Below are 27,833 nucleotides of genomic sequence, written 5' to 3'. Positions count from 1 at the left end.
GTGGAACAGGGCCTCGGAGGGATGGGGCTGGTTAGGGGCTGGCAAGGGCGGGCCAGCCCTGCCCGAGATGGAGCACTCAGCACCGGGCCGTGGCTATCAGGGCAGGGGGCCAAGTGTCTCTTCCAGCTCAGGCACAGCCGCACTGGTCACCTCCTCGCCCGGGCTGTGGGAGACCGCGCCCCACCAGCAGCCCCACGAGGGTGCAGGGAGGGGGCCAGGAGACGAGGTCTGCGCAGGGCAGGTGTGGTACCCCCGATCCTGCGCCCCGTAGCAGCAAGATGAGACTCGCCAGCCCGTAGAACAGGGGGGTTATGGCTTCTCCAGGACACACAGCACAGGCGTGATGTGGACATAAGGGGTGTGTCTAGACTACAGGCTTTTGTCGACAAAACTATACCAGCGTCTACACTACGGCCGCGTCCTGGTGACAGGCAGTCGACAGAACACGGCAGTTTTGTCAACGGCAATAAACCTCGTTTTCCGAGGAACGACGCCTTTGTCAACAGAGATCTGGTGACAGTAGGGCGTGTGTGGATGCAGGGAGCCAGTTCTGTCCAAAAAAAAAAAAAAAAGGCCTCCAGGAAGAAGCCCTGGTGGACACCCTGCCGGAGCTTTCATCTCTGTTGTTCCTGCCTGTAGCCATCTTTCAAAGGCACCCAGGAGTAGCCTTGTGGCCGCGAGCCAGCTCCAGCCAGGACCCTGACTGCTGAGCTCTTCCTGGTAGGGCCACTCAGCCATGTCCCAGGGACAAGGCCCCCAGACCCAGGGACACATCCCTGCAGCAAGCCAGGGGCACCCTCGTGGTCAGGGAGCTTTGGTCTGAGGAAGAGGCTCTTCAGGCCCCACAGTCCAGGAGGAGGAGGACACCAGCAGGAGCACTGTGCCCCGACCCTGGAGCCAGACACCCAGATGCAGGAGGCCTCCCAGACGACTTTGGCCCCCGGGCAGGGAACATCAGGTGAGTCCTGTGAGGTCCAACACACACAGGGCAGGGGAGGCGGGAGCAAAGTGGATGGTGCAGTGCTGTGACGTCATGCTGAGCGCAGCCTGGGGGCCCCACACATGGCTGACCTCAGGGAGGGCCGTCCTACCCTGCACCCACATGGCTGCGAGGCACCGCCTGCTCCTGCAGACACTGATGCCAGGTGCAGGCATGGGTTGGGGATGCTGGGATTGCCACACAGCTTCAGGCCTCTGGTAGGGAGTCGGGGTTCCCCTGCCTCCTGCACCCCCGTAATGGCACGGACAGACTCCGCCAGCCAGTAGAATAGAGGGAGTTTATTGCTCCTCCAGGATACAGCACAGCACAGATGGAATCTGGTTACAGGGCAGGCCTAGGATGCCTCAGCCCCCTTGAGATGGGGGAGCCTGGGCCCCTAAATCCCAGCCTGTTGCCTAGGCTGCTTCCTCCATGATACCAGCCAGAAACTAAAACTCTCCTCCAGCCCTGCCCCCCAGCCAGGTGCTGGTCTCCGCCCCCCTCCCTTTGTCTCTCCCTGGGAGGCTGAGCCTGGGTGTCTGGGTTAATACAAATTTGGGAGAGTCAGTGAGAATCTCCCATCACAGCACAGGGGGGCCTGGGTCACAGAGCAGACAGCCCCCCCCCCCACTACGCCAAGGCTTCTCAGCAACCTGTGAGAACCTCCCCACACCGCAGCTGGGACCCTCGGCATCTCCGCTCTGCCATATCCAGCTCATGCTGCCAGGCTGTGTCTAGACCGGCAAGTTTGTCTGCAAAATCATCTGCTTTTGCAGAAAAACTTGCCAGCTGTCTACACTGGCCGCTTGAATTTCCACAAAAGCACTGATGCTCTCATGTAAGATTGTCAGTGTTCTTACGGAAATACTATGCTGCTCCCGTTCGGGCAAAAGTCTTTTTTCCAAAAGACTTTTGCGCACAAGGGCCAGTGTAGACAGCAGAGATTTGTTTTCTGCAAAAAAATCCCCGATGGCGAAAATGGCGACGGGGGTTTATTTGCGGAAAAGCGCGTCTAGATTGGCACGGACGCTTTTCCTCAAAAAGTGCTTTTGCGTAAAAGTGTCCTGCCAATCTAGATGCTCTTTTCCGAAGATGCTTTTAACGGAAACGTTTTCCGTTAAAAGCATTTCCGGAAAATCATGCCAGTGTAGACGTAGCCCCGCTGTCTCTCTCGATCCTGGCGTTCCGTCTCCCGTTCCTGACATTCCTCCCTACGGTCTTGCCGCCCTTTCTCTTATGACTCCAATTCCTTTAGCCTCAGCTCGATCTCCAGCCATCGCAGCTCTGCCGGGATGGACCCTCGCCCTGGACGAACCGCTGCTGGCCGAGCGTGGCCTGGTGGGCACCGTGTCTGTCTGGTGGACTCCAGCCCCCCCCTCTGATCTGAGAGCCTGCGACACTCCCAGGGGGTGCCTGGCTGCTCCCCGCTGGGACAGGCTCCAGGCCCCTGGACCGGTCAGTCTTTCAGCCAGGCAACCAGCTGGGCCTTGGTTGCTTTCCCCATGAGCAGGCCCCTCGCTCTGCACAGCCCCACAAGATCTGGCTTCAGGAGTCAGGCATAAGCCATCTCCCCGCCGATCCCCGGGGTGTAGACTCACTGATCAAGTGCTGCAGTGCCCCATGGCTCCCAGGAATCGCTTCGCTCTGCCTCCAGCACAGCTGGCTCTTGCAAGCCCCTTCCTTCTACTGCGCCACAACACTTGCTGCTGGAAGCTCCCTCCACGGGGTGCAGTGCATCCCACCCCTGACACCACTGTGGCGGTGTGGCGGGTCCCCTCCCCCCGACCCTCCACCCTGTCTGCAGCAAGATGAGACTCGCCAGCCAGTAGAACAGGGGGGTTTATTGCTTCTCCAGGATACAGCCCAGCACAGCCGTGATGTGGACATAAGGAGTCAGGGGCTGGCTGCCCTAGACCCTGGGGGTGGGGTCCCCAGGCCCCTGACCCCTCAATACTCAGCTTAGTCTCCTCTCTTCATGTCATCCCAGCAAAAACTGCCCAGCTCCCAGGCCCTGCCCCCCAGCCAGGTGGCTGCCTCTGCCTCCGCCTCCCTTCCTTTGTCTCTCCTCCTGGGAAGAGCCTTTTTATCTGCTCAGGCTGGGACTAGGTGTCTGGGCCAATCCACGTGTGGGTGAGTCAGTGGGAATCTCACAGCCCAGCGCAGGGGGACCCGGGTCACAGAGCAGACAGCCCCCCGCTGCGTCACAGCAGGACACAGCGCAGCATGGAGACTCTGGGCTCGCTGGCAGAGCGCCTGGCTTTGGCTCGACCCTTCTCTGCTTCTTGGTCCTATGGAGTCAGGCAGGCACGTAGAGCCCAGCTCCCTGCGTGCCTCCCTCTTCTCCGCCATGTGTGCCGCGCTGCCCAACGCAGCCTTGCCCGCCCTGCCCCCCGGGTGCCCAGAGCTGCCAGGGTGCCTCAGAACCAGCTCACGCCTGGGGAATGTCACAGGATGAGGGGGGCGAGTGGCAGGCTGGCTGGCAGGGGCAGGGTAAGAAGCCACAGGGCTGGGAAGAGGCTGGCTCCAAGCTCAGGGCTGGCTCGTTTCGTGTGTGCTGTGGCACTAGGGGCCCTGGGCAGGCCAGGCCATTGTCAGCAGAGCGTGGGTGGGGCGGGGCGATGCTGGCATCCCCGTGTCGGCTGGACACTGACCGCGTGAGGGCTGCTGTCTCCAGGCGAGCCACGACTGGTAAAGTAGCTACTGGGGGCTCGCGTGGGTCTGGGCCCGCCTGGGAGCTGCTGCCCGCACTGCGTGGGGGTCCATTCTACAACAGGCTGGGGGGCCAATGAGCCACGGCCTGGCCGTAGCTAGTGTGACCAGCTGCTCTCTGGAGCGAGGAGACCTGGTGAGACCAGGCAGCTCTGGGGACCTTCAACTGGAAACGCCAAGTCTGGGCTGAGAACCGGTCCCTACCGGCACTGACCCCTCGTCTGCTCCCTCCCTGGGAAGAGCGGACCCCCCCAGCGAGGGCCACGCCCCACCAGAAGGACGTGGGATTAGCGGCTTGGCTGCGGGGCTGGCGTTTCTAGACAGAAAGCTCAGACTGTAGCTCATTGGCGGGTCTCGGCTCGCTCGCGGTAACCGTGTAACTAACTCGATTCCTCTCCAGGGCCTGCACCCTCACTGCCTTTCTTGGACTGGTGGCCCTTGGGGTGGGCCCTACAGTGCAGCTGGCCTGGGGCAAGTGACTGGCCCTTTGGGACTAGGAGCAGCTACCTATGGTGGAGGCTGGCCTGGGGCTCCAGCGCACACTGCACTTGGGGTTTTGGGCTTTGCGCCCAGGTGGCTTTGGCATCCCCTCTCCTGGTAGTGCCGGAAGGGGCAAAGGGAGGGGGGTAGCAGGAAGGGGTTGGGGCACTTACCCTGGGGTCACCATGGGGCTGTCAGGGGCTTCTCCCATGCTGGGCGGAGAACTCTCCCCCTTGCCTAGGTGCTGGGCAGGAGCGGGCTGCCTGGCTTTCTGCCTTCCATCCTCCTCCTTCCCTATCGCAGGGCAGGGGGGTGTCCTCCAGGGGCTCTCTCTGGGTGCCTGGGCCCCTGCGCTGGGGGCAGAGGGTGCTTGCCTGGCTGGCCCCTTGCCTAGGCGCCCTGTGCCTGCTGGGGTGCCACTGGGCGCCCTGCAGAGCCCAAGAGCATGGCCGGGCCCAGAGCTCAGCCTGCAGCCTGCGCCTGACCCGCTGCAAGGCGAGGCACCAGCCCAAGAGGGGGCCAGCCGTGCAGCGTCCCCAGGGCACCATGGTGTGTGGGGCTGGCCCCAGAGCGGCCCGGCGGGCAGGCTGGGCGCTCCCCTGCCAGGGCTGCTGCAGTGCCAGAGCAGGGCACCCTGGAGGGCCCCGCTCGCTCCCGCCAGCAGCCCAGTCACCCTGTTCCAGGAGCACCAGCAGTAACACCTGCCGTTCGGCCTGGGCCCAGGGGCAGCAGCCCGGGCAGCGCTCCCGTCCCTCCGGCTTCTCTGCAGCAGGCGTCCATCCCCTCGGCCCTCCAGAAGCACTCGGCCTCCATCTTCTCCAGCCAGCCAGTGCCCCACCCCCACGCTGCACCGTGCCAGTGCGCGAGGGGGGGCAGGAGCCCATCCAGCGGGGACGCGGGCGGAGAGAAGTCTGGGGGGGAAAGCAACCCAGAGTCAGGCTGTGAGGCTCAGGGAGCGGGTGCATGAAAATCAGTGACCCAGGGACCCCAAGGCAAGGAAGCCTGCGCCCCTCCATAGCAGCCCCCCGCCCACCCAGCAGAGTGAAGGGCCAGGCCAGCATTCAGCAGAGATGGGCTGCCAGGTACCTGCGCTGGCCGTGCTCTGGCTCAGCCCCACGCAGAAGCTGTCCCCGGCCACGGCCAGGGCCTGCGCGAAGTTGGCCTCCACAAGGAAGGAGCCGTCGGAGCTGACCAGGCTGCAGCGCGGGCTGGTGAAGTTCTCCTCGGAGACAGAGCCCCAGCCGTTGAGCAGGGAGCCGCAGGGCGAGCCGCCGGCCTCGCTGGGGCTGGCCGAGGGCATCTGGCGGCACCTGCGTGAGCAGGGCCCGGAGTGGCAGCCGCCCCCCTCTGCCTCAGGCTCGTCGTCCTCCTCGGGGGCAGGACCCGCCCCCAGCCCGGCGGGCAGCGGGCCGCAGATGTAGCCGTAGGTGTGTGGCGGGGAGAAGTCGCCCTCCCGCTGGTGCCTTGGAGAGAACACAGGCAGCGGCGTCAGTGGGGAGCCGCAGCCTCGCTCCTGCGGGATTCGCGGTCAGCTGGGCACAGCCCAGCCCCACCCAGGCTCAGTCCCCAGCGCCAGCTCGCTGCAGTGACCCCCAGCTAGCGGAAGGCCGCTGGGGCCAAGAGGCCCTGGGGTGGGTGCTCTCTGCAGCTCAGGGCAACGGGCCTGAGTCCTGCCTGAGGTCCCCTGGGAGCCGCACGGCGCCAGGGACTGGGCGGTGTCTGGCGCCACGAGCACAGCGGCTGTCTGGCCTTGGCAGGAAGGAGCTAACCCCCAGGGCTGCCCTGCCCCTCCCCGCTAGAGCACATGGTCGCATGCACTTGGCACGCTGGCCTGGGGCTACACAGCACGGTGCAGAGCAGGACTCCCTGGGCGGGCCCCACCCTGGGCTTTGCACCAGTGACCCCAGGCTGCCAGCCCAGGCTCCCTGTACAATGCAGGGACGGGGCTGCTGAGACTAAGCCCCCAAAAGCCAGCCAGGGGGAGATGCTGAGGAGAGGGGTGGCATGTGTGCATGGCAAGTGAGCAGACGCATGCGTGCATGCATGTGTGTGAAGGACTGTGCATGTGGGAGTACAGGCAACGGGGGGATGTGCGGGAGTGTGCAGGCAATTGTATGCACAGGTGTGATTGTGTGGATGAGTGTACAGGTTGTGTGCGCAGGCAAGTGTTCAGGCGGGGGGGGTTGTGTGTGCAGGCAGCTGTGTATATGCAGGGCGAGTGTGCAGACTTGTTTGCTCGTGTGAGTGCAAGTGTGAATTTATGTTGGTGACTGTAGGCAGTTGTGTGTGATTGCACAAGCAAAGTTGTGTGGGTGAGGGTGCATGCAGGGAGGTGGGTGAGTGTTGTGTGGCTGAGTGTGCAAATGTATGTACGGAGGGGTGAATGCGCAGATGGGTATGTAGAGGATGCATGTGAGTGCAAGTGGGGGAAGCTACAGGTGCCTGTGTGTAGGCAGGAGTGGTTGTGTGTGAGTGCAGATAGGCATGCGTGAGTCTGTGTCTGTGGGCGAGTGTGTAGGCAGGTGGATGAATGTTTAAGCAAGTGTGTGCACACATGGGTGTAGGTATTCAGGCAGCGATGTGTGAGTTCAGGCGTGTGAGTATGCAGGAGAGTGTCTGTGACTGTGCAGGTGGATGTGGGTGCAGGGATCTGTGTGTGTGTGTGCATGTCTGTGAATGTGCATACAGGCATATTGTGTGTACAGGTGGCTGTGTGAGTGTGCAGACAAGGGTGTGTGTGTGTGCAGGTGGGTGTGCAAAGGTATTCAGGTGTGTGGGGTGACTGCAGGGACCTGAATGTGAGAGCTGGAGGGTGTGTGCAGATGGGTGTGAACATACAGACAAGTATGTGTTTGTGCATGCGCAGGTGTGTTGGCATACATGGCCGGATGTGCGTGTGCAAGTGAGTGTGCAGTGTCTGAGTGCACAGTGTGTGTGTGTGTGTGTGTGTGTGCGCAGAGTGCAGTGTGGGAGTGTGTGCATGTGCAACGTGTGTGCATTTGCAAAAGTGTATGCATCTGAGTGCACAGTGTGTGTGTGTGTGTGTGTGTGTGTGTGTGTGTGTGCATGGTGAAACAAAAAACAGGACTATGCAGCACTTTAAAAACTAACAAGATTCTGGATCTGTGCAAGTTTTTTTATATGGCTGATGGATTTCCATTCCAAATGGCTAAATATAGTGCCTTACATGTAGAATAGTAACAGAGATGTAGCCGTGTTAGTCTAGTCTTGCTGAGTGCAGTGTGGGAATGTGTGCATGTGCAGTGCGTGTGCAGTGTGTGCATGCGGGCGCTCAGTGGAACACAGGGAGGCGGGAACCGTGGGTGGGTGCAGCCGGAGGTTGTGCCTGGCCTTAGGCCTGGCAGCAGCCCAGGGAGGAGATGCACTGGCTGGGCCCTCCCCAGGCCGGAGCACTCACCTCTGGCACTCAGCCTCCGTGCTGAGTTCCAAGTACTCGGCCACCTGGTCTGGGGTCAGCACGTTCTCGTCGCCGAGGGAGGGCCCGGGCGAGGCGGTGGCGAGGCGGCGGCAGGGCACGGAGGGCGAGGGTAGCGCCCCCTCGAGGGCACCGCCTGTGCTCAGCAGCCACTCTCCAGCCGGCACCAGCCAGGCTGCCTCCCGGCGCGCTCTGCTCCTGCAGGCACAGACCCCATCATGCCGGGCCCTGGCACCCCCTCAGCTGCCCACCTCCCCCGCCCTGCTCACAGTGGCCCCCCCACGGGCTTGCGGCCAACAACCAGAGGCTGCTGCCAGCTGGGGGTTAAGCCAAGGCCTCCATCCTCCTCCGCCAGAGAGCACAGCCCCCCCCAAAGCCAGCCCACTCAGGGCCCTGGGGGCCGTTGGCCCAGCCGGCCACAGGGCACTGACCTGGCTCACAATGGGCCTGAGGGAGACGTGGGAGGGGCCAGGAGGTTCCCATTGCATTTCAGAAGCAGCTCAATGGATCCTCATGGGAAACGAGACCCGACCTAGAGCGGGCGAGGGGGTCCGGCCCATTCCCAGAGCGGCCTGGAGAGGGCGAGGGGCTCCGGCCCATTCCCGGACCGGCCTGGAGAGGGTGAGGGGATCCGGCCCATTCCCAGAGCGGCCTGGAGAGGGCGAGGGGGGTCCGGCCCATTCCCAGAGCGGCCTGGAGAGGGCAAGGGGGGTCCGGCCCATTCCCGGACCGGCCTGGAGAGGGCGAGGGGGTCCGGCCCATTCCCGGACCGGCCTGGAGAGGGCGAGGGGGTCCGGCCCATTCCCAGACCGGCCTGGAGAGGGCGAGGGGGTCCGGCCCATTCCCGGACCGGCCTGGAGACGGCGAGGGGGTCCGGCCCATTCCCGGACCGGCCTGGAGAGGGCGAGGGAGTCCGGCCCATTCCCAGACCGGCCTGGAGAGGGCGAGGGGGTCCGGCCCATTCCCGGACCGGCCTGGAGACGGCGAAGGGGTCCGGCCCATTCCCGGACCGGCCTGGAGAGGGCGAGGGGGTCCGGCCCATTCCCAGAGCGGCCTGGAGAGGGCGAGGGGGTCCGGCCCATTCCCGGACCGGCCTGGAGAGGGTGAGGGGGTCCGGCCCATTCCCAGACCGGCCTGGAGAGGGAGAGGGGGTCCGGCCCATTCCCAGACCGGCCTGGAGAGGGTGAGGGGGTCCGGCCCATTCCCGGACCGGCCTGGAGACGGCAAGGGGGTCCGGCCCATTCCCAGACCTGCCTGGAGACAGCGAGGGGGTCCGGCCCATTCCTGGATCAGCCTAGAGCAGGCGAGTGGGCCCTGTCCCATTCCTAGAATAGACCCATACGCCTAATCCTGCCACCCGGCACGATGCTCCTACCGACCCAGCAGCCCAGCCCGGCGCCCGAGGGCAGAGATGTGCAGAGTCTGCAGCCTGGTGCTCGCAGTGCCAGCACTATAGGAAGTGGCATCGCCATGAAGCGGGCAAGCAAAGTCGCTGGAGGTGCCAGGCCTGCCCCCCGCACAGCTCTGCCGTCGCACTGCCCCGGCTGCGGTCTGTTCTTTGGCCTCGGAAGCACTGCTGGGAGAGCCGGGAGTGCAGGGAACGCAGGGGGGCCCATCCTCAGTGCTGCACCCAGCCCCGCTGGCCCATGGGATCTGCCCTCTGGGCTCAGGGAGCCCGGCGGCCTGGGGCCCTGCGGAGGCCGCGGGTGCCCTAAAGCACCGTTCACCTGGCAGGCCAGGCAGTGACAGGAAACGTGGAAGGGGCCTTACTCTGGCTGCACCCCCCGGCCCTGGGGGCCGTGTGCGGGGGGAGGAGCTGGATGAGGGCGCAATGTGCCAGGTTGGTGCAGGGAGCCGCTGGACTGCAGCAGCTTGGGGGAGCTGCAAGTTGTCTGCACTTTGGCTTCCTCCCCTGGAAGAGAAACAGGAAAGAAATGATTAGCTAGCTCCTGATCACCATCTGTCAATCATTCACTCAGCCAACCTGCCAATCACCACCCGCCTGCCAATCACCCACTCACCTGACCTGCCAATCAAACTAAGCAGCTGCCCAGCCCCCAGTCACCCACCTGCCCGGCCCACCTGTCAGTCATCAGCCTAATGGTGCCCCATATCACCAGGTAAAGAACCAGCTCTCAGGATGGGTAACGAACACTTAGCGTAACAGCAGCTCACCCGGCCAGACCCCCTCTCAGGCATTGGGGCGGGCAGCCTCATTCTGTGCTATGCTCCCACTTCCCCACTGGCCGGCCTGGCGTGAGATTGGTTCGGGCTGTGGTAGAACGAGCTGTGCGGCGGTAACGTGGGGGGGTAATTCTGTGAGTGCGGTAACGGTGGAGCATGACCGCAGGCCTCAGGCGTCACTCTAGAAACCGGCGCCTAAAGGCACGTTCTTGGCAACAACCCCAGGACACAGCTCCAAGCTCAGAGCTGCCAGACCTCAGCTCTGTGCCAGCGACACCGTGCAGAGCCTGGGGTCCCCCGGGGAGCCGGACCCCGCCTGCCCAGCAGGGTGAGTTCAGCGATCTCACTGGGAGTGGGGAGGGCCTGCTAACGGATACATAGCAGGGAAGTAGAACACTCCTGGGGGAGGATCCCGCAAACCCTCCAAGCAGGAGGTTGTGCACAAGCGAGGCCGGGGGTCGTATTGGAGAGGTTGTGCACAAGCGAGGGCGGGGGTCGTATTGGAGAGGTTGTGCACAAGCGAGGGCGGGGGTCGTATTGGAGAGGTTGTGCACAAGCGAGGGCGGGGGTCGTATTGGAGAGGTTGTGCACAAGCGAGGGCGGGGGTATTGGAGAAGTCGTGCACAAGCGAGGGCGGGGGTCGTATTGGAGAGGTTGTGCACAAGCGAGGGCGGGGGTCGTATTGGAGAAGTCGTGCACAAGCGAGGGCGGGGGTCGTATTGGAGAGGTCGTGCCCAAGCGAGGGCGGGGGTCGTATTGGAGAGGTCGTGCCCAAGCGAGGGCGGGGGTCGTATTGGAGAGGTCGTGCCCAAGCGAGGGCGGGGGTCGTATTGGAGAGGTCGTGCCCAAGCGAGGGCGGGGGTCGTATTGGAGAGGTTGTGCACAAGCGAGGGCGGGGGTTGTATTGGAGAGGTTGTGCACAAGCGAGGGCGGGGGTCGTATTGGAGAGGTCGTGCCCAAGCGAGGGTGGAACCCATATTGGAGAGGTCACGCCCAAGTGAGGGCAGAGGCCATATTGGCGAGGTCGGGCCCAAGCAAGGGCGGGAGCCGTATCAGAGAGGTACCCAAGCAAGGACAGGGACCTTATTGGAGAGGTCCTGCCAGGGCGAGGGCCGTGGGTGATACCGAAGAGGTTCCACCGGGGCAGGAGCTGTATCAGAAACGTTGTGTCCAAGCGAGGGTGGGGGCTGTGTCGAAGAGGTCCCACCAGAGCGAGGGTGGGGGCCATATTGAAGAGGCCTGCTGAGCACCCAAGCAATTCTCCTGCACGCCACTGCTGCCTGTCCTGACCCTCCCCTGAGCCCGTCTCCCAGCCACGGATCACTCCCTCCCCGCAAGTAGCCACACCCCAGTGCTGCGGGAACAGGGCCGGAGAAGGGTCCATGGGGCAGTGTGACGGCGCGTCGGGGAGCCCCCACCCTGCAGCCTCAGCCACAGCCAGACGTGAGACTCAGCCAGGCCTAGAATAGAAGGTTTATTTGCTTCTCCGAGATCCAGCGCAGCGCAGGCTCCGCGTTGACATCGAGCCTGGGCAGACAGCCAGTCGTCTTGGGGGAGGGGTTCACAGGCCCCAATTAGGGGTTCACTTAGTCCCTCCGCCCAGCCTGCCCCTTCCCCCAAGCACGGATCGCTCCCTCCCCCCAGGCAGCCACGCCCCGTCCTCTGTTCAAAGGCCTTCGTGGGCCAGGTGAGAAGGTGCTGGCCCATGGCCTCAGGGACCCGGCTGGGCTGTGCAGACGCCGTCTCTGCAGACCAGCGCAGGGCAGCAGGGCTCGCACTCAGCCCGACACAGCAAGCAGCCCCCACTACGTCCCAGGCAGGCCGCGGCTTCGCTGAGCTCCCCGGAGCTGCCGGAGCCGGGTGCGTGGCTCGGGCTGGCGGAGAATGCCAGGGGGCTGGGTGCCTGCTGCAGCTCTGGGGTGGGCAGCGGGGGGCCTCCAGAGCTAGCTCAGCCCCTGCAGCCAGTGGGGCGTCTGGGCGGGCAGTGGGAATCGGCTACAGGAAGGGACTCGGTGCCAAGTGCAGAGGGGCCTCACAACTCACCCTGCTGCTCCTCCTGCAGCTGAGTGGGCATCTCAGCCCTGCCTGTGCATGTGCTCCTGGCCCCGCCCTGGGGACATGCCCCCCACTGCTCCCCAGCCTGCCAGAACTTGCCCGCACTCCTAGGACTCCCTGCCCCCCCCCCAGCATGGCGGGGAGGGGGCCCACAGGGCTCATCCCGGGGCCGACCAGGAAAAGACCGAACAAGGGCCCTGGCCGAGTGGGGGGCAGGGGAGCACCGGGGGGACAGGCCCAGAGCCGCTGCGGGGTTGCTTTGAGGAGCAGGTTCCTGGAACAAAGGCCCAGAGCTCCCAGCTGGGACTTACCTCTCTTGCTGCTGCTCTCCCAGCGTCTCTGCAGGGTGAGGCTGGGGGACGCAGGGCCGGCTGGCTTCCACAGCCCTCTGTTTCCAGCTCTGCTCACGCAGCCGCGCTCCATGCCGAGGCTCTGGCTGTAGCGGGGCCCGGGCCTGTGGCTGGTGGACCCCCCAGGCTTTGTGGCTCTGAGGTGAGGGCCAGAGGGGCTGGGCTGAGGGGGCCCGTGGAAGGTTTGCATGTCCCTGGCAGGAAGGTCGACATAGAGCACCCGGTACAGACTGCTGCTGTCAGACGCCCGCAGCGCGGCTGGGACCTGGGAGCTCTGGCTCTGCCTGTCGAAGGACATGGCTATAGAGAGAAAAGGGAGAGACACGGAGTGTTACTGCCCCATTTCCCGGGGGTGCACATGCCTCTCCGGGCACCCACAGACACGCCAGCCAGCCCCGGGACCCGGCTCGGGGAGCTGGGCCAGGCCTGGGAACCCGGCTCGGGGAGCTAGGCCAGCCCCGGGACCCGGCTCGGGGAGCTAGGCCAGCCCCGGGAACCCGGCTCGGGGAGCTAGGCCAGGCCCCGGGAACCCGGCTCGGGGAGCTAGGCCAGGCCCCGGGAACCCGGCTCGGGGAGCTAGGCCAGGCCCCGGGAACCTGGCTCGGGGAGCTAGGCCAGGGCCCGGGAACCCGGCTCGGGGAGCTGGGCCAGGCCTGGGAACCCGGCTCGGGAGCTAGGCCAGCCCCGGGAACTCGGCTTGGGGAGCTAGGCCAGCCCCGGGAAACCGGCTCGGGGAGCTAGGCCAGGCCCCGGGAACCCGGCTCGGGGAGCTAGGCCAGGCCCCGGGAACCCGGCTCGGGGAGCTGGGCCAGGCCCTGGGAACCCGGCTCAGGAGCTAGGCCAGGCCCCGGGAACCCGGCTCGGGAGCTGGGCCAGGCCCCGGGAACCCAGTGTCACATTACCGAATTGGAGGGAAGCAGCCAGATCGCTGCTGCACCCCTAGGTGGGGGTGTTGGCCCCAGAAATCTGTATGAAAGGGAGCCATGTGGGGTATTGAATGGGAGCTTGTTGTTTTCTGATCCTGTGTACACTGTTTATGTGAGTATATAATGTCTGTGTGTGTAGATCTGTAATCTGTGTGGAAACTGAAGATTTCCCTGCATGTGGTTAAGCATTGGGCAGGGCCGAGCCTGTGGAGCCTGTGGACATGCTAATTACCTGTGGGACAATGGTTCTCAATGGGCTAAAGACACACCCAAAGAATGGGGGCTGTCCTGAGAGCAGCCAGCAGGGAACACAGAGAGGGTGAGGACCAGGTGACCTGCTACATACTAGAAGAGGCCAGGAAGGAGTATAAAGAGGCCAGGTGGTCGATGCCATTTGGTTCTCAGCTCAGCACTTCATCCCAGAGGCAGCATTGCAGGGATCGAAGAGCCCGGAAGACCTGTGAACCCATCCTGATCGTAGGATGTGCAATAAGAACTTTTAAACCAGCAGCTGCAACATCTCTGCTAGAGCCTGCATCGAGAACTGGGAGATTCGGTGCATGTAACGTACTGTACTTTAATAACCTTACTCTCAGGCTTTTCTTTCTTGTGTTAATAAACCTTTAGATATAGATTCTAAAGGATTGGCCCAGCGTGATTTGTGGGTAAGATCCAGAGGGTAAATTGACCAGGGATCTGTGGCTGGTTTCTTGGAACCGGACAGAACTTGTTTGGGGTTGGTGGGATTGGGTGCTAGGACCCCCCCCCCCCCCCACCTGTGTATGAGGCCCGGGGCCATCTGGGGCATGGATATTGCTGGGGTGTCAGAGGGGTTTTGCTCAGGAGGCTTCAGGTAGGCAGCTGAAGCGCTCTGTGAGACTGGTTTGTGGCCTATTTGGAGAGGTCACCAGTCAGGGGGGGCTGTAAGGAGCCCCGGATTTGAGCAATTCGCCCTGAGCGGATGCCCTCAGCTGTGCCCAGACACGGCCCGGTCTGTCACACCCGGCTCGAGAGCTAGGTCAGGCCCCGGGAACCCGGCTCGGGGAACTAGGCCAGGCCCCGGGAACCCGGCTCGGGAGCTAGGCCAAGCCCCGGGAACCCAGCTCGGGAGCTAGGCCAAGCCCCGGGAACCCGGCTCGCGGAGCTGGGCCAGCCCCGGGAACCCGGCTCGGGAGCTGGGCCAGGCCCCGGGAACCCGGCTCGGGAGCTAGGCCAGGCCTCGGGAACCCGGCTCGGGAGCTGGGCCAGGCCCCGGGAACCCGGCTCGGGAGCTAGGCCAGGCCCCGGGAACCCGGCTCGGGAGCTAGGCCAGGCCTCGGGAACCCGGCTCGGGAGCTGGGCCAGGCCCCGGGAACCCGGCTCGGGAGCTGGGCCAGGCCCCGGGAACCCGGCTCGGGAGCTGGGCCAGGCCCCGGGAACCCGGCTCGGGAGCTGGGCCAGGCCCCGGGAACCCGGCTCGGGAGCTGGGCCAGGCCCCGGGAACCCGGCTCGGGAGCTGGGCCAGGCCCCGGGAACCCGGCTCGGGAGCTGGGCCAGGCCCCGGGAACCCGGCTCGGGAGCTAGGCCAAGCCCCGGGAACCCGGCTCAGAGAGTGTCACTCAGACTCTTTCGCTGTGGGGCGCCCTGGCGCTGCCCGAAGGCACAGTGAAGGGTGCAGGCTGGCCAGCGCGGAAGCAGCCAGGAGCAGCATGGCAGGGACTCACTGGAGCGGTGAAGGTCTGGGCTCTCTTTGGTCGCAGCCCACAGGAGCTGGCTGCTCGATCTGCTGCTGCCGCTGCCGTTCCTGGAACAGGAGGCGGCTTTCCAGCTGTCAGCCAGCCACGGGGAGTTGCTCACGTCCCTCCTGGGGAGAGATGAGGCTGCCAAATTTCTGACTGCACAAGCTGAGCACCCTTGCTCCAGCCCCTGCCATGCACCCTCCCAAGGCCCCACCCATATCCTGCCCCTTGTCCAAGGCCCCGGCCCCACTCACTGCCTCCCTCCATAGCTCTCTCACTGGGCTGGGACAGGGGCTCAGGAGCAGGAGGGGTGCGGGCTCCAGAGTGGGCACAGGGAGGAGAGGTCTGGGGTGCAGGTTTCCTGGCCAGAGCCAGCGCTCAGGGTGAGGGCCGTGTGGAGCCCCTGTGGCTGTCCCGACTCCTAGGTGCTGGAGGGGCAGGCCAGCTGCTTCCCCGAGCCATGTGGTGGCGTACTGACCGGAGCTGCCAGGCTCTCTGGGCTGGAAACCAGGTACCTGGCGCCCCTCGTGGGGAGGAGACGCTCCAGACAGTTAGCCGGGGAAGGCACCGGGAGAGGCAGCAGCCCGCCAGCTCCGGAGAGCCCCAGAACCTGGGTTGAGTTGCTGAAACCTTCCTCCTGTGCCAGTGTGCAGGGAGCTCGCGGAGGAACGCCCGGGGAGGGGGGCAGACACTCCATAGCGTGAGCCCTGGGGTCCCCCTGCCAAGGCACCAGGGCTGGCCGCTTCCCTGCTGATCTGAGCACAGAGCTGCCCTGGCCAGCAGTAGGGGCAGCTCGGTGCTGGGGCTGGGGGCCGGGGCAGCTCCTCACTGGCCATGGCAGCTTCAGGGCCTGGGGAGAGGCAGCTCTTCCCCTACAGCGGCCGTGCGGTCGCAGCCATCGCCTCTGGGTGGGGTGTGCCGTGGTGGGGCCGAGCCATCACTCACCGGTGCCAGAGGAAGGCATCTTGGCTGGCGGATCGGCCCTGCCCTGCAAACGAGGCAGGTGTTAGTTGCACGGCGAGGGCTCCTGCCAGTGACCACGGCCTCCCCCCTCGTCGGCAGTGCCTCCAGCGCCACTTCTCTCATCAGACCCCTGGATCTCATCTCATCCCCCTGCGCCAGGCCAGGCCCGCTGCCAGCTCTGCACCAGGCCCAGCATCAGCAGCTGGAGAGCCCCGGGGCTGCTCCCCCACCCTGGGATGGGAACCCCTGGGGCTCAGGGCAGGGCCCCTTCTGAGAGCAGCTCTCAGGGCAGCCCGTGGGCAGAGCTCAGCCCGTCTAAGCCGCTCCCCAGTGGAATGTGCGGGCGAGCGGAGGTGGGGCTGGGACTTCTCAGTCTGACTGCGCCCAGAGCTCTGCTGCCCCCGCTGGGGAGCGGCCAGCTGGGCACGGAGTTCCAGGAGCAGACTGCACTCACCTTTCTCCAGGGCACACTGCTGGCCTCGGCTGTAGTGCCTGGCATGCTGCTGGCACAGGTAGACGGCCAGCACCAACAGCAGGAGCCAGAGCAGCGAGCCCACGCTGGCAATGACCACTGGCTGGCGAATCCCAGCCAGGAAGTGGCCGAAGGAGAACCCGGCTGGGATCCTGGCCATCTTCCCCACCAAGGGCTCTAGGAAGGAAGGGGCGGATCAGAGGGTGAGCTGAGGGGACGTGCTGTGGGCAGTGCCTCCTGCCCGTACAGCTGCCTTCTGCTCCCGTGCCCAGGGAGGGGCATTGCAGAGCCAGGCTGAGAGCTGGGCTAGTGCTGGGGCGGCTGGGAGGAGACTGGCCCAGGGGGCAGAGGGAGACAGCACCACCCCCACCTCCCTCCGCACTCCTGGCACTCGCCCAGGGCCAGTGCATAGAGCCCTGCGAGCAGCACACCTGGAGAAAGAGCAGGGAGGGGCCTATGGCCTAGGTGGAACACCGAGGGGCAGGCAGAACCGGGAACAGAATGGTGTTCCAGACACCAACGCTCGGCCCAGCCCTGCAGACAATGTTCCCCGTGCCCGGCTCCAGCCTGACCCCGCAGACAGTATTCCCCATGCCCGGCTCCAGCCCAACCCCGCAATGTTCCCCGTGCCCATCATGAGAGAAGGGAAACTAAGCCCAGGGTGCATGTCCTGTGTGCTACCCCCAGAGGGTCCCTACAGTCAAAGAGGAGACACTGGGGAGGGGTCAGACATGTTCCTAGGACTCCAGGCTGGCACTTTGCAGCTGGCAAGTGCCAAGGCTCCAGTCTTCTGAAGGCAGTAATCTGCTTGCCCCCTCCCCACTCCACCCCCCTGCTGGCTCTCTGCTCACAGGGCTCACCCCCTCCCTTTGAGCCCATCCCGGCTCCAGGGGGCTGCAGCTGCACAAAGCGCTCTGGAACAAAAGGGCAGTTCTGACCTAGGCTGCTGCATGTGGCATTGCTGGGCACCCCGAGCCCAGCTCCATTGAAGGCTGCCACCTGGATACAGACGTTAACCCCAGCCTGTAACACGACAGTTTCCAGGCTGTGTGTCTCTCCATCCACGGTCCTGTTAGTGTGATGGTGCGTTCCATTGCCCAGGTACCACACCTGCAACACACCCAACAGAGCTAGCACGGCTGTGACACACACAGGACCCCGTCATACCCCCAGCACAGGGCTAGCACGGCTGTGACACACACAGGACCCCTGTCATACCCCCAGCACAGGGCTAGCATGGCTGTGACACACGCAGGTACACAGACAGGACCCCTGTCATACCCCCAGCACAGGGCTAGCACAGCTCTGACACACACAGGACCCCTGTCATACCCCCAGCACAGGGCTAGCACGGCTGTGACACACACAGGTACACACACAGGACCCCTGTCATACCCCCAGCACAGGGCTAGCACGGCTGTGACACACACAGGTACACACACAGGACCCCTGTCATACCCCCAGCACAGGGCTAGCACGGCTGTGACACACGCAGGTACACACACAGGACCCCTGTCATACCCCCAGCACAGGGCTAGCACGGCTGTGACACGCAGGCACACAGACACAGAGCCCAGCAGCACTCCCAGGCACACGCCCTGCTGCCTGGCACCCGCCTGGTTTCCTCCCCTCCTTTGGGCGAGAGCACTGCAAGAGCTGGAGCCCCTGCCTGGTTCCTGCTAGTGGCGGCATGGCCGGGTCAGGCCGATCCAGCTCTAACCTCCATCCCCACCACGAGCTGGAGCACATCAGCATCGCGCTAGGCCCGAGGCCTGGCCTGGGCACCCCTCACCTGGTAGCCCCGGATGATGCCGTTGTGTGCGTGGTGGGGCGGGGGGGCCCAGGTGACGAGCACTGTGCCATTCCCGTCTGCCACTGGCCTGATGGTGATGTGCTGTGGAGCTGCACTGGGCACTGCAGAGGAGAGAGCCCTGAAAACCTCCGGCAGCGCGGGGCCCAGCCGCTCCCAACACAGCGCCGGGCGCTCGGCCCCACGTCCTGAGCTCACAGTGGTCCCTGCCGGTCCCGCTAGAGAGGCAGGACGGTGGGGGCGTGCGGAGCGGGGTGGCTGCAGATGAAGAGGTTCCTGGGGCCCGCCCCATGGAGCCGGGTGCGGATGGCACGGCACCCACCCGCTGGACCCAGCCTGCTAGAGCGGCGGATGCAGCAGAGGCTGCTCGTGATGAGTCACTGTGCAGCTACAGTCAGCCGGCGGCACCTGCCATCGCTGTGAGCACGGGGGTTGCCTGGATCCTTTGGGATTGTGCCTGGTGCCACTCCTCCTCCTCCCGGCCTGGCCCCTCTAGCACAACAGGGCAGAGCCAGCCTGTGCCCAGAGGCCCTGGACATGCAGCCCTGGTGCTGGGGCACGTGCCCTTCCCCCAGGGGATGCCCAGCAGGGCTACGGGCAGGCTCCCTGACACTGCGGCTGTGTGCGCTCTTGTGGCGTGGGCCTGCAAGCAGCAACCACGCGCCAGGCCCTCCACCCGGCCCTGGCGCCCGGCCAGCCGCCTCCGGCCCCTTGTGTCCTGGCCCGGAGCCAGTGCCGGATCAAGGCATACTTGCGGGCGCACGGAGCATGCACGGCCCCACCCCCGGCTGTGCAGCGCCTGATTGATATGGTAAGGGGCGCCCCGCCTCTGGGCGCCAACCTATGGGGGGGCGCCTTATTGAAGTGCTAAGGGGCACTGCGCGGCACCCCTTAGCACTTCAGTCAGGCGCCCCCCATAGGTTGGCGCCCTGGGCAGCTGCCCGGCTGGCCCTCCCCCATTAATCCGGCCCTGCCCGGAGCGGGAGAGGCTGGGCGCGGGGCTGTACCTTCCTCCGGGATCCAGAGGTGCCGGCTGTTGCTGTCCGGGCCATGGACCGGCCCGGCGTAGGGCCGCACCTTGAACTCGTACTTGTAGCCTCTCCTCAGGGCTGGCACGATGGTGCTGTGTTCCCGGGGCACCTTGCGTTCCACCCACGCAGTGCTGAGCGGCAGCAGTGAGCGGTACAGCACTGCGTGGCCCTCGGCGTGCTGGGACGGGCCAGCCACCTGCAAGGCAGCCAGGGCAGCGGGCCTCAGGGCAGGCCAGAGGGGATCTGCCAACCCCCGTCTGCCCCCACCCGAGTCTCCTGGCCTGCCCAGGGTAGTGCTTAGAGAATGACAACGCCTGCTGCCGACTGCATCATCAGAGGGGGAGCCCAGTGAGTCTGCAACAGGAAAACCTTACAAAGCAACCAATGGGCCGGTAGCACTTTACAGACATGGAGGTGGGATCGTGAGCTTCCGTGGGCACAGCCCACTTCTTCAGCACTGTTTAAGGGGGGCAGCTGTCTCCTAAGTCTCAGTCAGACGCTGTGCTCTGGACGGTATCTTGGCTTTGTACTTGTTCCTTTATAACTTTCCGCTACCTTGCCTTTTCCATTCAGTCTTGTTGTAAGACTGTTGAGCTCTGCAACGTGGACACGCTCAGCAGCTTTGCTTTATAAGCTCAGAAACAGAACTGTAAGCTTGGTGAATGTTGAGCCTTGCAACTCTGGAACGCGCAGCCATGGCTTGTAACTTGCTCTAAGCTGCACTCCACCCTGTGGTAAGAGGTTGTGTGAATGGAGAGGTTTGGGGTGAGGCTAAGCGGGGGAGCCATGTGGTGACTAATTGAAGACACAAGGCTGCCCTAAGCAAACAAAGGAGGGGACTGGGGGATGCCTGGGCATCTAGGACCCTGTGTGTGACGGGAGCCGCCCACTTCCAATAAAAGGAGAGAGCACATGGCAGGAGCTGCTTTCTGGCCAGCTCCCCAGCCGGGAGCCATGGCTAGAGGCAAACCTCCGGAGTCACCCTGCCTTGGCTCCCTCTGCTCCCCTGGGTCTGGGTGAGTGCCTGAGGGCAGGAATGAATGTGTGAATGGACCAATGACTGCAGTTTGGGAGGGTGAGAGGGAGAGTTCAATACCCCCTAGTGGCAGTCAATGACAGCTCAGTCCTTGAGTTTAACCCTCTAGTCTCATGAGGCTAATGAGGTTAATTTCTCAATTAATAAATCCATAAGTGTAACCCTGGGGTGGTCTCCAGTGAAATTTGGGGTAACAGTTGGGTGGGTGTTTAGATGGGTGTGACGTAGTGGGGGTACCTTGCTGGTTGCTATGCTTGGGCTGTGGGTGACCCCCACTGGCTGCTGTCGGTACCACGGCCCAGCAGGGCAGGGGATGAGTCACTAGGCAAGGGTCTCTCAACCTGTCCGACCAGCTACCCCCCAGGGAGAGAAACAAAGGAAGGTGGAATGCGGCCCCTGGCTGGGGGCAGGGCTGCAAGAGAGTTAGTTTTCTGTCTGGTATCATGGAGGAAGCAGCCTAGGCAACAGGCTGGGATTTAGGGGCCCAGTCTCCCCCATCTCAAGGGGGGCTGAGGCATCCTAGGCCTGCCCTGTAACCAGATTCCATCTGTGCTGTGCTGTACCCTGGAGAAGCAATAAACTCCCTCTGTTCTACTGGCTGGTGGAGTCTGTTCGTGCCATTACGGGGGTGCAGGAGACGGGAAAACCCCAACGCACCGTCACAATGGGTGGGTGGGGGAGTTGGTGGGTCAGGAGATGGGGGACTGGCGGGTGGTTAGATGGGGGGCTGGGGGAGTCGGTGGGTAAGGAGATGGGGGTGGGGATGGTTAGATGGGGGGCTGGGGGTGATTAGATGGGGAGCTGGGGGAGTCAGTGGGTCAGGAGATGGGGGACTGGGGGGTGGTTAGATGGCGGGCTGGGGGAGTCCGTGAGGGCTGGGCCGGGTGTCCGAGAGGCTCACTGACCGTCCAATGCAGGTAGACGGCAGGCAAGTTGGGGAGCACGGTGCTGTTGTCAAGGTGCAGCTGCACGTCCATCAGCTCTCGGGGGCCGCCTTTTGGCCACTCCGTCTGGCCTGTGTCCAAGGGGTCTATGGGCAAGAAAGGGGCAAATGTGGGGCTGGAGGCTTGGGCAACAGGAGCTCCCTGGGGCAACACCGCACCCTGGGTGTGTCTAGACTCACGGCTCCATCGACGGAGCCATGTAGCTGAGTTTACTAGAGGCAGGAAAATGAAGCGGTGCCACACGGCTGTTTGGTGGCACAGGGGGCAGTCTGGACACGCCGCGGTTGACCACTCCGGGATGCCTCGTGAAATGAGGCAGAGAACTCCCGGTGCGAAGCCGGGGCTGAGGGCTCGGAGCTTCGGTTGCAGGAGGCGGGGAAGCCAAGGGGCTCACTTGTGACCCGACGGGGGCTGACACGCTGCAGGGGCTGTCCCAGAGTGGGTCAAGGGCCCCGAACCTATGGGTCCCTGACACCACGTACACTCCTGGGCCCTACACCCCCAAGACAGGGAGCTCCTCACCGAGGACAGTCACCAGCGCTGCTTGGCTCTCTCGTTCACCCGCCTGGTTGGAAGCCACACAGGCGTACAGCCCCGCGTCACTCCTCTGGGCATGCGCCACCAGCAGCTGCCCGCTGGAGACCTGCAGGGAGCGAGAAGCAGTCAGGCCCAGGCCTCTCCCCCCGGCTGCCCCAGTGCAGGCTTGGCCTCGGGGGGGAGCCTGGCTCGTGTCCCCACATGCTGGGCAGCACCCCCAAGCCCAGCATGACAGTGAGTGAAGGAGCATCCTTGGGCTGGGAAGTGACGGGCCTGGCGGCCCACATGGGACCAGGGCAGCTCTCTCCCACCCTGAGACGAGTCTGGCCCTGCCCTGGGAACCTGGGGGCCAAATGCTCTGTCCCAGGCCCAGGAAGCTGGGGACTGAGGGCGGCTCCGTCCCTCTGCAGGCAGCCAACGCAAACAGGCTTGGTGCTCTAGTGTGCAGCCATGGCCCCTGCTGGAGGTGAGAAGGGGAAAAGCCAGGGCGGGGGGGGGGGGCAAACTTACTTCATAACGCCCGTCCTTCTGGCTTATGGGGACCCCATCCTTCTTCCAGGAGATGGTGGGCTCGGGATGCCCCTTGGGGGGCGCACACTCTAGCAGCACCTGCTCCCCCACCATCACCACCAGGTTGCTGGGCTGCAGCCGGAAATCTTCCCACAGTGCTGCAAGGAGACCAAATATCAACCAAAGCCCATCGTGAGGCCTCCAGCCCTTCTGCTCCCCGGCCTGAGGCAGAAGCTGGCCCAGCTAGACCCCGGCTGGTAGTGAGCCCCTGTTCTCCTTTGGCACATCCTCCGGTCCCTGCCGATTCCTGCTTGCGCCTGAGCCGGGCCCTCACTACACAGTCAGCGGCTGCCCCAGGCCGGGCTAGAACCCTGGAGTCTTGGGCACCGGCCGCACTCCCATCAGCCGCACAGGCGGCTGGGCCAGTTCCTGGGTGAGGCTGGGCAAAGCCGTGGCGTCATCCGGGGGCAGGAGGAGGAAAAGCCGAGCTGGATTTTGGTTGAGGGCTGAGTTGGAAGGTTCCAGGGGCTCTACAAATACATGAAGACTCTCCAACTTCGTCTATTGCAAATGAGGCGCGGATTAGCATCTCAACATACCTCATTTGCATAATTTATGCACGCCAGTATTGTGCAAAGGGTTTTTGCGCAAAAAAAACCCTCCGTCAGCACTGGGTTTTTTCCGTAGCGTGGACGTAGTTTTTTGGTGCAAAAACCCTTTGTGCAAAATCGGCCTGAATAAATTATGCAAATGAGGTGTGCTGATATGCTAATCTACACCTCGTTTGCATGCTCCCTGCCGGCAAAACCGGCTGTGTAGATGTAGCCTCCTTTCCCCACACAATGTCCCCCAGGCTGTGGGGGCAGAGCCAGGGCCAAACCGGCTTTGATTCCCTGTGGTCTAGGGGCTCCCAATGGCAGAACTGGGAGGAAGCATGGGGACTGCTCTGCCTCTCGGACTATGCCTATGTCACATTACCGAATTGGAGGGAAGCAGCCAGATCGCTGCTGCACCCCTAGGTGGGGGTGTTGGCCCCAGAAATTGGTATAAAAGGGGGCCATGTGGGGTATTGAATGGGAGCTTGTTGTTTTCTGATCCTGTGTACACTGTTTATGTGAGTATACAATGTCTGTGTGTGTAGGTAGGAATCTGTAATCTGTGTGGAAGCTGAATATTTCTCTGAATGTGGCTGAGCATTGCTATGGACAGGCTGAGTAGCGAAGCCCTGTAGGACAATGGCACTTGATGGGCCAAAGACACACCTAAAGCAGGAGGGCGGAGACCCAAGAGCTGCCAGCAGAGAGAGGCTGAGGACCAGGTGACCGGCTGAGACCAGAAGAGGCCAGGAAGGGGGTATAAAGAGGCCATGTGGTCGATGCCATTTTAGTTCTCAGCTCAGCACTTCATCCCAGAGGCAGCACTGCAGGGATCGAAGAGCCCGGAAGACCTGTGAACCCATCCTGATCTTAGGATGTGCAATAAGAACTTTTAAACCAGCAGCTGTAACATCTCTGCTAGAGCCTGCATCGAGAACTGGGAGATTCGGTGCATGTAACGTACTGTACTTTAATAACCTTACTCTCAGGCTTTTCTTTCTTGTGTTAATAAACCTTTAGATATAGATTCTAAAGGATTGGCCCAGCGTGATTTGTGGGTAAGGTCCAGAGGGTAAATTGACCAGGGATCTGTGGCGGGTTTCTTGGAAACCACCTGTTTATGAGGCCCGGGGCCATCTGGGGCACGGATATTGCTGGGGCGTCGGAGGGGTTTTGCTCGTGAGGCTTCAGGCAGGCAGCTGAAGCGCTCTGTGGGACTGGTTTGTGGCCTGTGTGGAGAGGTCACCAGTCTGGGGACTGTAAGGAGCCCCGGATTTGAGCAATTCGCCCTGAGCTGACACCCTCAGCTGTGCCCAGACATGGCCCGGTCCGTCACAGCCTACACTGCACAGGTTTTGCGCAAGAAATATGCAAATGAGGCTAAGCATGGAATATCACCGAGCCTCAGTTGCATAATTAATGAGCGGCCACTCTTTGCACAAGAGGCTTTTGTGCAAAAAGGAGCCATCTACACGGCTCCTTCTTGCGCAAAACCCCCTGTTGCGCAAGCGCCGTTTTTCCGGAAAAAAAGCAGTAGACAACTCCTTTTTGCGCAAAAGCCTCTTGCGCAAAGAGCAGCCACTCATTAATTATGCAAATGAGGCTCGGCGCTATTCCACGCTTAGCCTCATTTGCATATTTATTGCGCAAAACCAGTGCAGTGTAGCCACAATGTGTGTGACACAATCCGAGCAAGGGCCAAGAGGGTCCCACCCAGCACTTGCGTCACTTCTGGTGTGGCAACCCTACTAGTGGAAGCTGAGGGTGCTCTGTGCCATTCAGGATAGGGCCCCTGTGGCTACCCCTGAGCAGCACCTGGGTAACGCCCGACAGCCTGGGACCTCTGGAGCTCAGGGCACGGACCGGAGCCGTTATTGCTTGAGCTAAAGCCACCGGGCTCCCAGCTCAGACTGGAGCAAGCTGTCAGCGGTCTCAGTGCCCGTCCCGGGGCAGTGCCCCACGCCCAGCCGGTGTGTGGCTACACCTGGAAATTGCTCCTGCTGTTATTTATCCTCCTTCCACAGCTGGCTGGTTGGGCCACTTCCCAGAGCCCGTGAAAATCAGTGGTGGGCAAAGACTTTTCCAAGCCGGGTCCAGTCTCTTGGCTGCCCAGTCAGCAGGGCCATATCCAGGCATACGAACCCATGAGCAGCTCTGAGCCCTTACCAGCCATGTAGAGGGAGGCATTCCTGCTGCGGGCGGTGCCCAGGGGGTTGGTGGCTACGCAGGTGTAGACGCCCTCGTCGGACTGGCCCTTCCGCTGGTTGAGGCGGAGGAAGAAGAGAGACCCGTCGGGCAGGAGGGTGCGCTGGGAGTAGGCATTGTCTTTGCTGGTCTCCACGTACTGCCCATTGCGGTACCACTCAACGGTGGGAGGGGGGTTCCCAGCCACGCGGCAGTGCAGGGTGGCCGGCTGGTCCCAACGCACCACCAAGTCCGTGGGCTGGTCAATGATGTAGGGGGGGAACTCCCCGGACCCTAGAGATAAAGCAGCAGAACGTGACATCACCCAGGCTCCCCCAGCCCGCGTGGCATCGCAGCCCCCGCCATGGCACCCGTTCAGCTGCCCCTTTCGCACGGCCCTGGGAGGCGGGGCTGGAATTGCGGGGCAGAGCTAGCCTCGGAGATCCCAGCAGCCAGACCTCCCCGCTCCCCGGCTCTGCCCGAGCCAGCCAAGCCGGGGGGCAGGGAGGGCCTGGAGGAGAGCAGTTCCCACATCTTACCCAGGCTCCTGCAGGCCAGCAGGCGCAGGGTGTTTGCTTTGCCGCAGACCTCGGCACGCAGCCGGCTTCCCTCCCACTCACTGCCCCACTCGGCCTGTTCCACGTGCCCGTGTCTGCAGCAGGTGGGCTGCCCCGGGTGCAGGGCTGGACAATCGCAGCATTGTCCTGCTGTCACGGTGCGTCAGGGGACCCCCCGACCCTGCACCCCGTCTGCAGCAAGAAGTGACGCTCCACCAGCCAGTTGAACAAGGAGGGTTTATTGCTTCTCCGAGATACCGCACAGCCGGGCAGCGAAGTGGGGGGGGGGGAGGCAGCCTCCGACCCTTTGGGAGAGGGGTCCACAGGCCCCTGAACCCCAGTACTCAGCTCAGTCTCTTCTCTTCAAGATTGCCCAGCCAAGACTTCCCCTTCTCCAAAACCACTGAACACCCATCCCGTCCCGTCCCCCCCGTAGTTCAAACCCCTTCCCTGGTCAGGTGAGACCCGGTTGGGGCATTGTCTAGGGGACACAAGGGCCCTCAGGGCGACCCCCGCTGGGCAGTGCTCACAGACAGAGGAGGGTGGGGTCAGCCACAGCACACACAGAGCCAGTGAATGCCCAACAGAGCGGGCCCAAGGCCTCTAGAGTAGACAGCACATCCCCAGCGCCACACCTGCCCACAGAGTGAATGGCACACAACACGGGGGGAGCGCCACAAAACCTGGGGCCATCGCGCCCTGGGCAAGAGCCCTGGGCCCCTCCTGGTACAGCGCAAGGACGTGTCCTAGACCTGCCCCCTAGTGTGAACCCAGCCCGGGCAGCGGGCCAGAGGCCTGGACACGTTGCCTGCAGGGTAGGGCCGGGACAGCCGGGGTGGCTGCTGTCGGCAGAGCTCGGAGCCATGTGAGCTAGCGCATCGGGCTTCTCAAGGCTACCTCTAGTCTAACCTCCTGACCGGGCAGAGCCCTGCCCCAAACAACCTAGAGCACAAACACCCCATCTGGATGTCACGTGTCACTTACCACTGATGGAGACCCCCCCATCCCTCTGGTCCATGACTCTCCCCTGCTTTATGTCCTGTCTGGACTTGCCTAGCTTCTGTTCCAGCCGTGAGACCGTGCTGGACCTTGCCCTGCGGGACCGAGGACCCCGCTGCTAACGCCCTGCCCCACGCAGGCACTGACCCGCTGTGACCAGCCCCGCCTTCTGTGTTGCACTAAGCAGCCGGAGCTCTGCGAGTCTGTCACTCCATAGCAGGTCTCTGAGCCTTCATCAGCCGTGTGACTCCTCTCTGAGCCCCGCCAGTTTCTCAACAGCCCTCTCGACTCGTGAGCACTGGGGCAGGACTCCTGCAGCGGCTGCACTGGGGCCAGGCGCGGGGGTAAACTCACCTCTCAGCACCTGCTCAAGGCTCCCGGCTTACGCAGCCCAGGATCATATTAGCTCTTTGGCCGCAGCACCACACTAGGAGCTCGGGTTCAGCTGATTCCCCACTGTGACCCCTGAATCTCCCCAGCAGTCTCCCTGTAAGTCTGGCTTGAAGTCTCCGTCCCGCGTGCTCCCAGTGATGCATTGGGCATACTGGCCGCCTGTGACGGACCGGGCCGTGTCTGGGCACAGCTGAGGGCGTCCGCTCAGGGTGAATTGCTCGAATCCGGGGCTCCTTACAGCCCCCAGACTGGTGACCTCTCCAAACAGGCCACAAACCAGTCCCACAGAGCGCTTCAGCTGCCTGCCTGAAGCCTCACGAGCAAAACCCCTCCGACACCCCAGCAATATCCGTGCCCCAGATGGCCCCGGGCCTCATACACAGGTGGGGGGTCCTAGCACCCAATCCCACCTACCCCGAACAAGTTCTGTCCGGTTCCAGGAAACCAGCCACAGATCCCTGGTCAATTTATCCTTTGGACCTTACCCTCAAATCACGCTGAGCCAATCCTTTAGAATCTATATCTAAAGGTTTATTATTACAAGAAAGAAAAGCATGAGAGTAAGGTTATTAAAGTACAGTACGTTACATGCACCGAATCTCCCAGTCCTCGATGCAGGCTCTAGTAGAGATGTTACAGCTGTTGGTTTAAAAGTTCTTGTTGCACATCCTATCATCAGGATTGGGCAACAAAATGGCAAATGAAATTTAATGTGGATAAGTGTAAAGTAATGCACATCGGGAAAAATAACCCCAACTATACGTACAGTATGATGGGGGCTAATTTGGCTACGACAAATCAGGAAAGAGATCTTGGAGTTATCGTGGACAGTTCTTGAAAACTTCCACACAGTGTGCAGCGGCAGTCAAAAAGGCAAATAGGATGCTAGGAATTATTAGGAAAGGGATAGAAAATAAGACCCAGAACATCTTACTGCCCCTGTATAAAACTATGGGACGCCCAC

At 62.9% G+C, this 27,833-nt stretch overlaps 1 protein-coding gene across 1 annotated transcript in view; it reads right to left on the bottom strand.

The window, feature by feature from the left end:
• Window positions 1-2,804: 2,804 nt before the first annotated feature.
• ROBO4 (roundabout guidance receptor 4) overlaps window positions 2,805-27,833 on the bottom strand; it is a 32,037-nt gene continuing 7,008 nt past the window's right edge. The window contains 16 exon segments of the mRNA XM_075909602.2: window positions 2,805-4,947; window positions 4,949-5,079; window positions 5,255-5,631; window positions 7,587-7,802; window positions 9,375-9,516; window positions 12,155-12,493; window positions 14,823-14,962; window positions 15,783-15,825; window positions 16,255-16,449; window positions 17,211-17,382; window positions 18,065-18,186; window positions 19,090-19,309; window positions 21,055-21,179; window positions 21,616-21,736; window positions 22,141-22,298; window positions 24,903-25,214. Of these exon segments, the coding sequence (XP_075765717.2) occupies window positions 4,363-4,947; window positions 4,949-5,079; window positions 5,255-5,631; window positions 7,587-7,802; window positions 9,375-9,516; window positions 12,155-12,493; window positions 14,823-14,962; window positions 15,783-15,825; window positions 16,255-16,449; window positions 17,211-17,382; window positions 18,065-18,186; window positions 19,090-19,309; window positions 21,055-21,179; window positions 21,616-21,736; window positions 22,141-22,298; window positions 24,903-25,214 (3,398 nt within the window). The 3' untranslated portion in view covers window positions 2,805-4,362.

The sequence above is a fragment of the Pelodiscus sinensis genome, chromosome 25, assembly GCF_052426305.1.
Source record: "Pelodiscus sinensis isolate ZL-2025 chromosome 25, ASM5242630v1, whole genome shotgun sequence".
Taxonomy (NCBI): Eukaryota; Metazoa; Chordata; order Testudines; family Trionychidae; genus Pelodiscus; species Pelodiscus sinensis.
The sequence above is the reverse complement of the archived record's forward strand: the minus strand, read 5'-3'. Positions and strand labels throughout refer to the sequence as shown.